This window comes from Aedes albopictus, chromosome 3 (assembly GCF_035046485.1).
Source record: "Aedes albopictus strain Foshan chromosome 3, AalbF5, whole genome shotgun sequence".
In the NCBI taxonomy this organism is placed as follows: domain Eukaryota; kingdom Metazoa; phylum Arthropoda; class Insecta; order Diptera; family Culicidae; genus Aedes; species Aedes albopictus.
The window spans coordinates 344,150,456-344,166,110 of record NC_085138.1 but is presented as its reverse complement, the minus strand read 5'-3'; the positions used below and the strand labels follow the sequence as shown (position 1 = coordinate 344,166,110).

Here is a 15,655-nt window from a genome sequence, read left to right as displayed (position 1 = left end):
GTGTTTTATTAGAAAAATAATCTAATCGTTATGATTTTTTTCCGTGTTAAGAATTTTAAGTTAAGTCAAAGGTTTTTTATAGCTCATTATACAAGTCATGAATGGTCAAAATTTCATTGCGTTCGGTTCATTGAATCCGGAGATATAACAGCTCAAAGTTTGCTATCGGATAATTTTACCTTTTTCTATAATCTTTATAACTCCGTGGACAATGGTCCGATCTTCTCCAAAATTGGACTACTGATACACAACTAGTTGATGAACTTACAGTAAAAAATTGAGAATGTTTGATGCACTTTTCGAAAAGTAACAGCGAGTTGAACATTTTTTGAAAAGTGAAAATTTTACCTGTCCCAGTTATTTTGAGTAACCCCTGTACAAAGCGTGCGGTAGTTATGTGCGGCCGAACGATTTTCGCTGATCCGTGGCCATTGTCGTCCGTCCACTCCATTTGACTCGCACGGCCACAGCAGCAGCACAGACACACTCTCACCGTGGTCCGACGTCAAGTCGGCTAGCTGGAAAGGCTCGCGCACACACAATTCCTTCCAGGTACGTACGTGTGTACGGCAATTATGGCTCCGACTCTTTCAACCTTCTTTTTTCGACGATGGTTGAAAAAAAAACTTTCAGATCGATTGGAACGCCATTCCACACGCTCCGCAGCCACCCTGCTTCATCGTCCACTCGCCGATGAAGGGTTTCACACCACACACTGCTGCCAATGGGGCATGGGCTCCCTTGAAACGACCTTGATGACCTAGATCTGCCACATTGGACCACCGTAGCCGCTGCCGCGGCCGCCGCTTGCTAAGGCTGGGCGCTGCGCTGGCTGGTGTCGTTGTGAAACGAAACGCGCTGGTTTTTCTGCGCCATAGGTATATCGTTGTTGAAAGTTGAATTTTTAATCAGTCACGTTCCCTGCCGAAGAGCGATCCGCAATCCGTAGCCCGTCGGTCGTTTGGGGTTGGTTACCGCGCCCGATCGACGGTGCCTGCCACAAGAGACAGAATTAGTGAACTGTGTTGTGGTGGTTGGTATGAATGCAGACAGGGTGGCTTAAGCCAAGATGATGATAACACCCGAAAGCGACGACCACGACTACGACGATGCGACGACGGTGAAGTGGAGGCATGAATTGCAAATCGAATCATGCTCTGGGTTCGTTTCTTTCTATGCCTACCACCAATACAGACAGGCGTTCGGCCTAACTGAGTAAGTTCGTTCAGGTGTTGAGCAGCAGCATTTCTCAAAGGGGGGTTGCGTGGGATGACGATGATAATCATTTTCCTCTTTGGAAAGGAGTCAAATGGATCATATTTCTGGATTCTAAATTAAAAACACGAAAAAACATTCCGATGTTCGATGAGAAGAAATGGAACGAGCTCACCAACTAACAATAAGTTAATTTTAGAACAAGGTACAACCGAACCGAGATTCCCATATTCATCGTTTAGGGTATCGCGCTACTTGGGCGGTGGTTTTCTTCGTCTGTTATTTTCGTCTGTTTTCCACTGTAACTCGGTCAATTTTGAACCGATTGACTTGAAATTTTGTACACGGGTAGATACTATACCTATCTCACCGCATTCCAAGAATTGTGTCAATTGGTTCAAGATTGACTGAGTTATAGTGGAAAACAGACGAATATAGAAGCCACCGCCCAAGTAGCGCTATTCCCTAGATGATTTCAAGTTCAACTTTTAGAAACATCCTAGGTACTACAACTTTGCAATCAAAACATTTAATTTTGAAATATGTACCGATTTAGGTTTTATCATAGTTTTAATGTATTCTGCAAGTTCTTACGATAAGTTTAAAACCGGCATGCGCCTATGATGTAATCGAAAGTCCGCTCAAGGATGTATTATGTTATTTGTACTGCCAATAAGGATCCAGAAAAGTATTATCAAATCCACTTCATTTATTGAATGGGCTCAGTCGTTTATGACACTTCACGAAGCCGAAATACACTACTATAAATAATCAAATTCACACTACAACAACTATTTAGAATTTAGTTCATCTTTCGTCGAACATCCCAATCGAATCTTCAGTAACCTCCCCCAACTGGTCCCGATCATCCTCACCGGGACGACCTCGCCCGCCTTCTCCATTTGAAACCAAAAGCTCAAGACAAAGATGTTGTGGAACGAACGATGATGGCGATAAACTGGTTTCTGTGTCGTTTTCTGGTACTTCTCCTCTGATCCAGCGAGCAGACACATAGATCTCTTTCGCGTTCGTCGTTTGGAGGTTTGTATCGCTTCGTCGTCCGGCGGTACCCGAAGATTGTGTGGAGATTTATAATGGATTTCCAGAGTTACGGTCGTTCATTGGCCACACTAGGTACCGGGAGGAGGTATTTGCTCTGGCTTTGGCTTTGGCTTTGGCTCCAGCTCTGTGCCTCCTTGGTGTGGATTATCGAAAAATTGAAGCATGCAATGTGTGTAGGCAGTAGCAGCAAACAGTGTATACGTAACCGAACCAATCGAGTCAAAAGGGAAAACATAAAATGCGCTATAACAAACACATGAGTTTGCTCCTCATGGCAGTGGGCAGGATGTTGTCCCTTGTACGGTGCTCTGGTTGATGATGGGCAGCGCAGGTAGATATTTATCAATGGAAGGAAGACGATGAACTTGATACAGATGGGCTGGGTCGGAAACTCTGAGTCTCTGTGGGGAGTTTTGATAAATATGGGTTCAGCTATTACTCAGAGCTTGGTTCCGAACAAGAACATTTTAAATGAAAAACTGCAATAACTAATTCTTATGTCTTATTTCTTTTTATTTACAGGTAAGGATCATTCACACTCCTGGGCAGTATTCCATTTCAAGTAAGAGTGCCTGAACAAGAAGCGTAACACTCTAGGTCACTCACATTCTATTACGAATAAACTCGATGCAGTTTACAGTTGCATTGATATAAGCCACCCTTAAAACATCTGCAACAACTCTACACAGGCTCCAAAGTTTCAGAGTTTAGTTCAGAAATTTCAAATTGTTTCAAATCACCCAGGGTTTCCTCAGAAATGTTTCCAAGTGTACAAACTATAATTCCTCAGATATATAATAAAAAAAGAAAGTTCTATTTACAAAGTAATCCCAGGGTTCTTTCAGCGATTATTTTATCGTTTGCTTCGAAAATTCTTTCAGAGCTTCTTCTTAGAAAAATCTTCATGGAGTCCCAAGTAACTGAAAGTTCCGCTTCCCATGACAAAATGCACTTTTAAGTTCCACGAAGTTCAGATAAAGTTCCGTATGGAACTTTCTGGCTGTTTAGGAGACTATCGATGAGTCTTGCTGGAACTCACAGGCTCACAAGTCAACTTCAAGGCAGCTGGAAAACTGCTTAAGATGCTACTTCGAATTTTGTTAGAAGTTCAGATCAGTAGCTTTGTGTTTCAAGGATGAATTGAATGTCAATTGCTACCTTGTGTGAACTTTTAAGTTCCAATATTACTCAAAAATGAAGGTGCTTAGAAGGCTAATAATCAACCTCGAAGAAGCTGCTTAGCTTATAAGGTACTTTCTTATCTGATCTGAGGTGTCTCCAAGAAATTACCCAGAAATTCTTTCATGATTTTGTTAAGTGATTCCAGTAGACATTATTTCAGTTATTTCTGCAGAAATTAATATAGAGATTCCTTCATTAGTTCCTCCGGGTATTCCTCCGTATATTTCACCCGAAATTCCTCCTGGATTTCTTCCAAGAATACCTCTTTAAGGACAGACTTGTTGGAATCCCAAAATGGCCGCCACAATGGCCGACTTTTGCACCTACTCACGATTTCGATGGCACAAATATCTTCGTAAACAAAACCAGCGCACCTGATCTTCTTATTTTAAGCTTATTACAAGTGAGCAAGAACAGAATAATAAAATGCTTTGTTGTGTAAAGCTTGCTTCTTGAGATTTGTGCGTTTGAAGTTTTGATGCACTGCTGAAGCGGGATGTCATAATGTTTGTCCTTAAGAAATTCAAAGATTTCGTCTAAAACAGTTCCTAGAAAGTTTTACATACATATCTTCCTTTGGAAATTCCTCGTGAGCTTTTTCTAGAAACCTTTACAGCAGTTTAAGTATTTCTTCAGGGATTACTTTTTAAATATGATCATCAGTGAATCAAAATTCAACCAACGCGCAACAATAATGACAATGTCGCAACCTGTATTTGTTGCGACAATCCACCCAATGCGACAACATAAGTTTGTCCCAACTTGGAAATAATAGGATAAACATCGTACACCACGAGTTTAGAGATTTTTAAGCCTTGCATTGCGATTTTTGAACGGTAACTTCGAGTCGATCAACACTGTAATTGTGCTGAAGATCTATCATCAAACAGTTCCGAATTTGGGTTAGTAATACAGTTGACTCTCTACATCTCGATATTGAAGGGACCATCGAGATAGGGAGAGATCGAATTCAAGAATCAGTTTGTAATGCACACTAGATTGAAAAATCGTCCGTAACTAAGAATAACCGTCAACAAACAGATGTCACTTCGCCTTCCCAGAATGTTTTGCACCTAAGAAACGAGATCTAGCAACCTGTAAAAACGGGCATATCGACATATGGAGAGAAAATCTAGAACAAAAACAAACGAGTTCGCATCGAGATAGAGAGATATCGAGATAAGAAGATATCGACATGTAGAATGGTAAAATGTATGCAGATTGAAGGGACCGACCAAACCATCGAGATAGGGAGAGATATCGAGATGTAGAACATCGACATGTGGAGAGTCGACTGTAATTGAATATTCACGAGTTGAAAAGTACGCACCAAATTCAGCTTCCATTTTGTCTGCAACAAAAATGTTCGAGATCATGTCGTTATCTGTTACCAGTAGGGATAAAGAGTAATCGTCGCGTCTTCTTTAATGCTTGTTTTGTGCCTCTTTTGTCTGACAATTCTCTTCACTGCTGGGAATTCTTTCAAAAAATCCTTCATGAATTTCGGTAAGAGATTTCTCTAAAAATTTTCCTAAACGTTTATTAATAAATCCTTATAGAAATTCCACCATGGGTTTCTTAGGGGGAGTTTCCAAAAATTTATTTTCGAACTCTTGCTAGAATTCCTACAGAAAATTCCCTGGGATTCTTTCACATAATCCTCCAGGGATTTGTTCAAGAATATCTCCAGGAATTAATTATTAAATATTTCTACAGGAATCAGACAATTAATTCAAAAAATCCCCAACGGATTTTTTTCAGAAACATCTCCATGGATTCCATCTAAAACATACTCAAGAATTCCTTCAGAAATATCATTAAATGCTCTTTCAGTAGTTCTAGGATTGAATTTCAATTAAAGATAACTTCAACAATTATTCCAAGGATTTTTTTTTGAATTTTAAGAATTTACAGTGATTCCTTCGGAAATTCTTCCAAGTGTCTCCAAGGGTCCTACAGGAATGCCTCGGAAAATTACGTCAGGGGTTACCGAAGAAATGTTCGGAAGGTTTCTTTTTGGAATTCTTCGTGCGGCTCTTTCAGATGTATTTCCTGGGATTCCTTTAGAGATACCTCCATGAATTATTTGAGGTATTCCTCCACAGATGTTTACAGAAGAATTTTATGAAATTACATAAAAGATAATGAAAGGGTGAATTTCTATAGAAATGTTTAAAAATGATGAGTTTCAATTTTATTGACAAAGTTACAGGAACAATTGTTGAAGGAGCTCCTGGAGGAATCCCTGGGAAATACCTGGAGGAACTCCTGAGACGGCTTTTGAGGAATTTGTAGAAACATTTTGGAGAAACTTGAGAAAGAAATCCTAGAGAAGTTTCTGGGAAAATCCCTGACGGGATTTCTAAAGGACATCCTTGAGGAATTTCTGAAAAAAAAATATCAATTTCAATTTTAATTTTTTGGAACAATTATCAATTTCAATTTTATTGAAACAATTACAGAAACAATCGTTGAAGGAGCTCCTTGAGGAATTCCTGTGGAATACCTGGAGGAACTCCTGATATGGCTTTTGAGGAATTTCTAGAAGAATTTTGGAGAAATTAAGAGAACAAATTCTGGAGAAATTTCTGAGAAAATCCCTGAAGGGATTTCTAAAGGACACCCTTGAGTAGGCCGTCCCTTATTCTGCAAAAATTAGAAATGTTATAAGTTCGTTGTTGGACAATGACCGTTTTAGCTAAGAAATGATCGTGTCAAAATTTGAAGTCCGTATCTCAAGGCTAAGTGGTCCCTCAAGAGGCTTAAAGTTGGAAAAAACTGTATGAGTTTAAAAAGAACATGATTTTTTCCACAAAACAATACGCTTTTCTACTAAAACTGGTAATTTAATGCCCATATGGCCAAAAATGTGCTTAGAATTACTCCATCTCCATATCTCCACTCGTTTTTGACAACTTTAGGCCCTTTGAGGGACCACTTAGCCTTGAGATACGGACTTCAAATGTTGGCACGATCATTTTCCAACAACGAACTTATAACATTTTCAATTTTTGCAAAATAAGAAACAGCCTACCCTTGAGGAATTTCTGGAAAAAAATCTCAAAGATATTTCTGAAGGAATCCTGGAAAAATATCTTCAGGAATCCGTACCGAATTTGCAAACAAAGGTATTAGAGAAATTCTTGTATGAATCTCTTAATGAATTTAGATTAATATAAATAAAGATTAGATCAGAAATTTCTCAGAACTTCATCTAGAATATTCGTCAATTCCTTCTTCAGGTATCCAAAGTGACACTTGATCAGTTTTTTGAGAAATTTATTCACTTATTAAAGAAAAAACTTGCAAGTGTATGCTAATTTCATAAAGATTTTTTTTTTTTTCAAAAAACTTATCTAAGCATTCTGTTCCAATTCCTGCATTCAAACAGATCCCATTGATTTCATCTAAAAATTCTCCAAAAAAGAGTTCAAGAGTTTTCCTCAAGAACTCGCTCTTGTTCAATCCCTGGCATGTTTGTTTCTCACATTTGTGAACATTTGAACATTTTCTCTGTCCAGAATAAGGGATGTATCACATAAGGAACTATCAAAGAAAGTGCTCAGTTGAAAACTGTCAATTCATTCAAAGAGCGATTCCACCCATTTATATGCATGGAGATCTGCTTAATGATTCTGGGCATTATTTGCTTCAACCTGTAGTGAAATTCTCAAAAATTATCGATTTTCAACATGCACGGCAGATAGGCACTAAAACGATTCTCAAAATCCGTTAGGCTCTTTTGTAGATCCTTTTTCAGTTAGGCCCTAGCAGTTGAGCCCTTTTATCGTTGAGTATTTCAGTTAGGCCCTGTTATTTTTCTTCCATTTGAGCTTATTTTAATTATATTTAATGTATTTTGACCAAAAATCTATTCAAGATAATAGAAAATGCGAGAAAAAATAACCTAAATTTACAAAAGGGCCTATCTGATTGAAAGAAAAAATTCAATAAGGCGATAAAAATATTCGATTTCAGATAAGCCCTATCAAAATTTATCTTAAAATACAAGTGCTTTTGAAGCATTAATTAAGGTATAATGGTGTTAGTTAGGAAGATATTGATCGGAATAGTAAAAAATCAAGTTTGTTTACATTTTGCAGATAGGACCTTTTCAAATGTTACGCTAGTATTGATGCTTGCAATAGTAAATCAGAACTGTCTCAGTGATGAAATGATCAACTAGTTTTATATATTTGCGAAAGTATTTAACAAATGCCCCACATTTCAAGGAAGGACCGCCAACTGAATATTTTTATGAATTTCTGCCACAAATATTCAAAAGTATTTTGATGAAATTTCGTTGAAGTTCGTGAAAGTGGAAATTCGTGGGGAATTTTTGTTGGCTTCGTGCCCATGCGGCTAGTGGCGTCAGGCGTGTTGTAAGCCTCAGAGTATGAGTTCGATTGCCGCTTCAGTCTGTGCAACTTGCCGTCAAAAGTTTTTCCCCGGACCATTGAGTGTTTTGGTTAACGGATTGTTAACGCTTTTCTATATTTCGGGCCCAACTAACAATGATAGCTGAACAACAGCTTATTCAACCAAAATTTCAAAAATTAAGCTAAAGAATGGCTTATTCGTCTGTTGTACAGCAACAATGTTTGTTGGGGGATTCCCACATTCGAAAGTCCGGTCCTGAACAAAAGTAATTACATGGAAAAATTATTGAAATTGCCCTAAACTCTCAGATAAAATAGAATTGAAGTAATGTGGCGTTAACGTGTCTATCGCGATTAGCTATTCAACGTTGCAACTTTTCAAATCGAAGCATAAAATGACTTTTTACTACGTGTAGATAAACTCGAAGTAACGAATCTATCAAACGTTACTGATAAACGGTAAATATCAACTACCGAGTGAACGGGTTGAAAAAGTCGTTTTCCTTTCTTCCAACTTCCATAGCACAATGTCAATCTATCAAATAACGCCTACGAGTTATGCAATCAACCGAACTGTGGCGCATTATCTTCTGAGTAATAAACAAACTAATCTATCACCTTACGCCTGGCATCCACGCACCAATGTGTGAACCCTCTGCCAACTATATCCCACCAACACTCCGACATCCGCATGAATTCGTGCAGACGCAGAGGTATATTCTGGCTTCTGTGGATAACAAACAATTTCAATCATTATTTCCTTCCCCTTTCCCACATCGACCTGCAACTTGAAGTAGATCATTCAATAGTAGATCATCAACACTTAGTTTTAACTATAGTGCCTGTTCGACTGTTACGGTCTATATAGCTACTAATTTCGGCACTGCAGTCTAGGGGAATTAAAACGATAGTCATAGATTTTTCCCAACGTTTCGACTCGTATTAGAGTCTTCTTCAGGGGCTAATCTAAAAATCTAAAACTATCGCTTTAATTCCCCAAGACTGCAGTGCCGAAATTAGTAGCTCTATATTGCCGACGTTTTTCACTCTTGAAAAAGTTCAAATACACTAGGCCGAAACGTCAGGCAATGCCAAATCAGTCGTTCTGAATATCCCTAGGCTGAGAAAGTCGGTTAAAAGAATTGCACAATTTGAAGTTGAAATTCACGTAATTTTAAATCTTTACTTGTCCTGGCCAGTGTAGTATTTTTGTGTTCAGATGATGGCAGATATTGAATCACAAAGACATTTTGTGACCAGAAATTAGAGCAACTTAAATTAACATTAAGGTGTCCATAATATATGTTCATCATGTGTCTTTCAGGTTTGGATGTATGTTGGTAATTCTGAGCAAACTTTTTGGGCAGCCACATTATGACCACTTCCAATCGAACTGAATTGGTGAGCTCGTTTCATACTATTTTGTACATTTCGTGCATTTAAAGTAGTGTTAATCTACTCGAATATATTTAATGTTTTTAAGGTAAAATTGCTAGAAATTCACATTTCCGGAATAAACCGAAATGTTCTATTCCTACCAACGCATTGATCATTGTTCGGATAGGCGAAGGGTCTTCCAGCAGCAGTTTGTATGTGCAGCTCAAAGCTAAAAAAGGGATTTTATTAGAGTTCATTTCGAGAAAGTCATGTTATAGCAATACATTTGATCTTGCCTATAAGCTATTTTACGAGACGTTCTACCGGTGGGCCGCTCATTGTTATTGTTTACATTTGATGTTTTTGTTTTCGTGAAAAGTAGCATAACATGTGGTGAGCGCCAATCAGATTTTTGCTGGCAGAGATGTTTCAGTTTCTAATGTGGCATGTATCAATCCCCCGTGCTGCATGGTGTCACTAGCAGATGAAAAAAAACATCCCCACGATCTACGGATATTAATTATAGTGGGCGGATTGACGCATTTTTCCACACAAATGAACCCCGTTTAATGGATGGGCCTGTATCACATGTTATGCTAGCGAACATGTAAATAAATGGGCCCACCGGTTGGACTTCAAAGCTGGTAAACATTCAAAAAACAGCTGATTTGAAACGTCTCATAAAATGCCTTATATCGATAGCAAACCCCTTTGGATCGATGTAACAGAAATCACGTATAGTCGTTGCCTGAGAGTAACATTGATTAACAAAGCGTAAAAGTTCAAATTCATCCTTTAAGCATACCTAGTCACAGCGAATATCTCTATGCACACGATATAATTGCAACCCTCAATACAAGCCACCGGAACGCTATATTCTATATGAGAAACCGGCATTAAGAAGTGTATACAAATCCCTGTGAGGAATAAACGGTTTCTTTACCTACTCCTAACGTTTATAAATTTCAAGTTAACGACTTAAGCAGAACCAAATTCAACGTAAATCAGCACAAAATAACTCGCACCAAACTAATCATATAATCGAATTCTTCATCAAATTAGCATCACATTGCATCTTCTCTAGCATACGAAAAAGTGCCACACGTTTCTGCCTTTTGCTATTGTGCTATGGCAGCTCATTGTGTCAACCGTAGCTATTCATTCGTTGAGTGGGATTCTAGAGGCGGTGATGCTGAACGTCGTCCGTGCTGCCAGAACATCCCCCGCCCCGTGGATCGAGGGGAGGGTCTCCCGTAGATTCACCCAGCTCCATTACCGCCAACTTTACCACAGGTCGCTTCAACTTACCGGACGACGTGCGAACGATCGCCTGCCGTATTCTGCCGTCCTTACCGGGAATGACTTCATCCACGACGCCTCGAACCCATGACCTTCTTTTGCCTTCTACCACGTATACAACGTCGCCGACCTTCAAGGACTTCACTTCGTCCAGCCACTTCGTCCTTCTATTGATTGTAGGGAAGTACTCCTTCGACCATCGCTCCCATGCAATGTCCGCTAACTGCTGAGAGCGAAGGAAACTGCTTCGGAGAGTCTGCTCCAGATTCACGGGTGGTTCCATTGGTTCATGAGCACCCGACGAACATCCAAAGATAAAATGATTCGGCGTTAGGGCTTCGGGATTATCTAAGTCTTGCGGCATGTACATGAGGGGCCGTGAGTTGATCAATCCCTCTACTTCAACTAACGTAGTCCACAAGATTTCGTCGGTCAGTCTCCGACCATCATTCAACGTAGCCATGGCCTCTTTGACGCTCCGCACCATGCGTTCCCACACTCCGCCCATGTGTGGCGCGGAAGGGGGATTGAAAGTCCATTTCGTTCGTGCATCGGTAAAGGTACCGGCGCACTCCAGATCGATCTGCTTTATCTGTTGCTGCAGCTCGCGATTAGCCCCGACAAAGTTGGTGCCATTGTCGGAGAATATTTGTACCGGTGATCCACGTCTACGTGAGAATCTTCGAATTGCCATGATGCAGGATTCGCTTGAAAGATCGTAAGAGACTTCCAGGTGAACCGCTCGTACCACTAGACACGTGAATACTACCACATATCTTTTCTCTTTGCGCCGGCCGACGGTTACCTCCAGCGGCCCCATGTAGTCAATACCGACGTAGCTGAAAGGTCGGACATTCGGCGTCAATCGTTGCTCGGGAAGAGGAGCCATACGAGGAGGAAAGGGCTTGCACTTGCTCACTTTACAGAACTGGCAACTGCGAGCAATGTTCTCTACGGCCGATCGTAGATGCGAAATTTGAAATCGTTGACGGACTTCGTTTACGACGGTTTCTTTGTTCGCATGTCCGTAACGACGATGGTAGTGGTCCAAGAGGCGTTGAGTAATCTCACTCTCTTTTGGGAGAATGATCGGAAATCTTGCGTCGAAACCAGCATAAGTGGCATCGGCAGTTCTCCCTTCCATCCGAATGATGCCGTATTCGTCAGCGAAGGGTGAAAATTTGTAGAGTGAACTGCTTTTCTCTAGAGCTATCCATTTCCCTATCGGTTGATCACGGTTCTTCAGCAGAGTTCGAACTTCGTCCGGATAATATTCACCCTGCGTCATTCTCCAGAGAAACTGCTCCGCTCGTAGAAACTCCTCTTGCGACAGTGGCACCTTGCGGGCGGCCACTTCGGATCTCAGCAGTTTCGCTTGATTTTTGGTAGCTTGGAAGGTTTCTATTGGGCGTCCAGATACGCGCAATCGGCAGTTACTGATAAAACGGTAAACGCATGCCACGGTCCGTAGCAGTACACTCCACTTCGAAAATCTACCAGCGTCTATCATTCCCACCGGAAGCATGATGTGAGTGAGTAGGTAGGCCGATCGTAGTTCTTCAGTAGTATTCGGCTTCTCTCGCTGCTGTGGCCAACTGTCTTCGGAGAGATACAAAAACGATGGACCCTGGAACCACCTCCCGTTGGAATCAGGCTCCGAGTCGCGTACCCACTTTGTCAAACAATCGGCTACATTCTGCTTAGACGGTACCCATCGCCAGCACTCGGCTTGGGTCAGAGACAGAAGTTCTCCGATACGGTGGGCGACGAATTGTTTGTAGCGCCTGTGGTCGGAACGAATCCACGCGAGAACCGTGGAAGAATCCGTCCAAAGGTACACCTCACGAGGTTGAAGGGTATGGTTCGTCAAAACAGCGGTCAACATTCTAGCTCCGAGCACGGCCGCTTCCAATTCCAATCGTGGAATAGAGAGATGTTTCAGGGGGGCGACTTTACTTTTCGCCATAACCAACGAGCACTGCACGCGTTCCAGGTGATCCGTAATCCGGAAGTACACCGCACAGCCATATCCAGCCTCACTGGCATCGGTGAACACGTGGCACTGCAACGTTCGACGGCACAGGGGATCTGCTTCACCAAAATAGCAACGTGGAATACTGAGCGCACTGATACCCGGTAGTAACTCCACCCAGCGTGTCCACTTCTCGAATTCTTCGTCTCTCATCTCTTCGTCCCACTGCACTCCACTTCTCCATAGATCCTGAATGAGGGTGCGTCCATGTATGAGGTACGGTGCCAGGAGACCAAGAGGATCAAACAGACTCATTATGATCCTCAGAGCGGTTCGCTTTGTCGGCCGCTTTCCTCCGGACACGTACTGAAGAAGTTGTTCGCCAAGCTCGGTTGAAAACGTTAGAGAGTCCGACTCTGGGTGCCACAGCATTCCAAGAACTCGTTCCCATTTTGCCTCGGTCGTTGATTGTAGCAGACGTGGCTCTGGATCGTTGCGTTCGCCGAGCTTCTCCAACACTTCCTCACTGTTGCTCACCCAGTTCCTCATTTCGAACCCGCCACGGGCGTGGATGGTCCTAACTTGAACAGCCAACTCCGCTGCTTCTTCTGGGGTGTCAGCACTGTCGTAGTAGTCGTCCATATACGTCTTGTCCTTGATTGCCGCTGCAGCTACCGGGAACTCGTCCGCCCACTTGTCAGCGTTGACTCGTAGGACGTGCTGCGCGACGCATGGCGAGCATGTGGCGCCAAACATCGCTACGTCCGCGATGTAGACTTCAGGAGGATGTTGTGAATCAAATCGGAAGAGGAAACACTGAAAGTATCTGTCCGGCGTCCTCATTCGAAGCTTCAGAAACATTTCGCGGATATCGCCTCCGAATGCAACGCGTTTCTCACGGAATTTGCAGATCACTGAAGGGAGCGACACTAGCAGGTCGGGACCTTTCAATAGTTGTGAGTTGAGGGACACTCCGTTCACTTGCGCTTTCCCGTCCCACACGAGTCGTTTCTTCTGCTTCTTCGGATGTACAGGGGATAGACAAAATGATCGGGACAGGCAAAATTTTCACATTTCAAAAAGTGTTCAACTAGCTGTAACTTTTCGAAAAATGCATAAAATATTCTCAAATTTTTACTGTAAGTTCATCAACTAGATGTGTATCAGTGGTCCAAAATTAGAAAAGATCGGGCCATTCTCCACGAAGTTATAAAGATTCTTGAAAAAGGTTAAATTATCCGATAGCCAACTTTGAGCTGTTATATCTCCGGATTCAATGAACCGATTGAAATGAAATTTTGACCATTTATGACTTATGTAATGAGCTATGAAAAACCATTGACTCAACTTAATATTTTAAACACGGAAAACAATCATAACGATTAGATTATTTTTCTAATAAAACACCAAATTTTCCAAAATATCAACATCGTTTCAAAATTCAAGATGCAAATTATAGTTCATTTAATTGCCCTCTAATCGACTTATATATAAATTGGTTTTGAAGGAAAGTAACAACATAGCCACCAATAAATTGAAAAATTTATAGAATGCATATTAAAAATGGACCAATTTACTAAAAAATCGTGAAAAAATTAAAATCGCTATAATTTTGTCTCTTGTTAAAAGTTTCAACTTAAGTCAAATGTTTTCCAGAGTGCATTATATAAGTCATAAATGGTCAAAATTTCATTTCAATCGGTTCATTGAATCCGGAGATATAACAGCTCAAAGTTGGCTATCGGATAATTTTACCTTTTTCAAGAATCTTTATAACTTCGTGGAGAATGGCCCGATCTTTTTCAAATTTGAGCCACTGATGCACAACTAGTTGATGCACTCACAGTGGGAATTTGAGAATATTTGATGCCTTTTTCGAAAAGTTACAGCCGGTTGAACATTTTTTGAAAAGTGAAAAATTTGCTTGTCCCGATCATTTTGTCTATCCCCTGTATAACCAAGCCAAGAGGCAGATACCACACTTGCCTTCGGTTGATCTCCATCAAGTCCTCTTCTGTAGCCTTGTGGACGTAGCCTTTCTGCACGTAGTCCACGATTTGCTTGTTTACATTTTCGCGGAGACTTGGGTCCTTCGCCAGTTGGGCCTCGAAGCTCCGCAATCGTTTCATCGCCATGGGAAGGCTATCGGGTAGGTCGATTTCGTCGGCTTTCCAAGAAGAGCGGTTTCGTATTTTCCATCAACGAACTTTGTAGTATTTTCCAATATTTCGCGGGCGCGTTTCTCATCAGCGGACTCGAGCGGAGAAGTAATCTCAACCAACGAATCCTCCAGGATGAACTGCTGGCGAACTAGGTCGTTCAACTCCCTATCAGCATCGCAATTGCACTCGTGGAGATTCACAAACCCGGTTTTTGAAAGCGCACTTCCATCTGGGCCATAGACTGACCATCCTAGCAACGATTTAACCGCGATCGGTTCACCTGGTCGGCCGACGCAACTATCCAGGGGCGCAAAGAGACTCAAATTTTCCAAACCAAGGAGAATTCTAGGCACGGCCTCGGAGTACGCAGAAACAGGAAGATTTCGGAGATGTGGGAATCGCTCGGATACTTCGTTGAAGGCCAAACTCTGACTCGGAAGGTTCAACTCTTCGACGGTGTGCGCATTCTTCAGCACGTAACGGCGGGGTAGTCCTTTTCCGGAAATTTCGAAGTCCACGCGCCGCGAGCTCTCCTCATTCCTCTTCACGCTCGAAGTCCATCTCAGCTCTAGGGGTTCAGGAACACCAACTGCTCCAAGCTGCCGTGCTAAGCTTGCTTCAATGAGCGTCAAGGAGGACCCTTCGTCCAAAAAGGCGAAAGTTTCACATCTGCGGTTCCCGTTGAACAACATAACTGGTATAATCCTGAACAAAACGGATTTTTGCGACCGCTCGTGAGCGTTGCATTCCGACGCTCGAAATTGTCGCTGACGCTGTTCCTGTGTTGAACCGCGATCTGAGCGATGTAGGAGTGGATGGTGGCGGTCTAGGCAGTTCCCGACGTTGCATCGAATTCTCGAACGACATCTCCATTGGCCGTGGTCAAACAGGCAAACCTCGCACAACTTCCAATGGTGAACGGCTTTCAGGCGAGCTTCCGATCCTAGCTGCTGGAAACGTTCGCAGTTCCGCACACGATGGTCTGTTTTACCGCATATCGGACAGGG

At 41.8% G+C, this 15,655-nt stretch overlaps 1 protein-coding gene across 1 annotated transcript; it reads right to left on the bottom strand.

Moving 5' to 3' along the window:
• Positions 1-10,392: 10,392 nt before the first annotated feature.
• Positions 10,393-14,615, bottom strand: LOC134290876 (uncharacterized). Its single transcript, XM_062858091.1, has 2 exons — positions 14,469-14,615; positions 10,393-13,506 (listed from the first exon to the last, which is right to left on the bottom strand). The coding sequence occupies exons 1-2, from the start codon at positions 14,613-14,615 to the stop codon at positions 10,393-10,395; spliced, it is 3,261 nt and encodes a 1,086-aa protein (XP_062714075.1).
• Positions 14,616-15,655: the final 1,040 nt, after the last annotated feature.

Bases quoted from the DNA above. Each gene is read 5' to 3' on its own strand.
- LOC134290876 (XM_062858091.1), bottom strand. From the start codon at position 14,615: ATGAAACGATTGCGGAGCTTCGAGGCCCAACTGGCGAAGGACCCAAGT. The intron at 13,507-14,468 runs GTGTGGTATCTG...GTACATCCGAAG, and splicing joins TGGAGATCAACCGAAGGCAA to AAGCAGAAGAAACGACTCGT.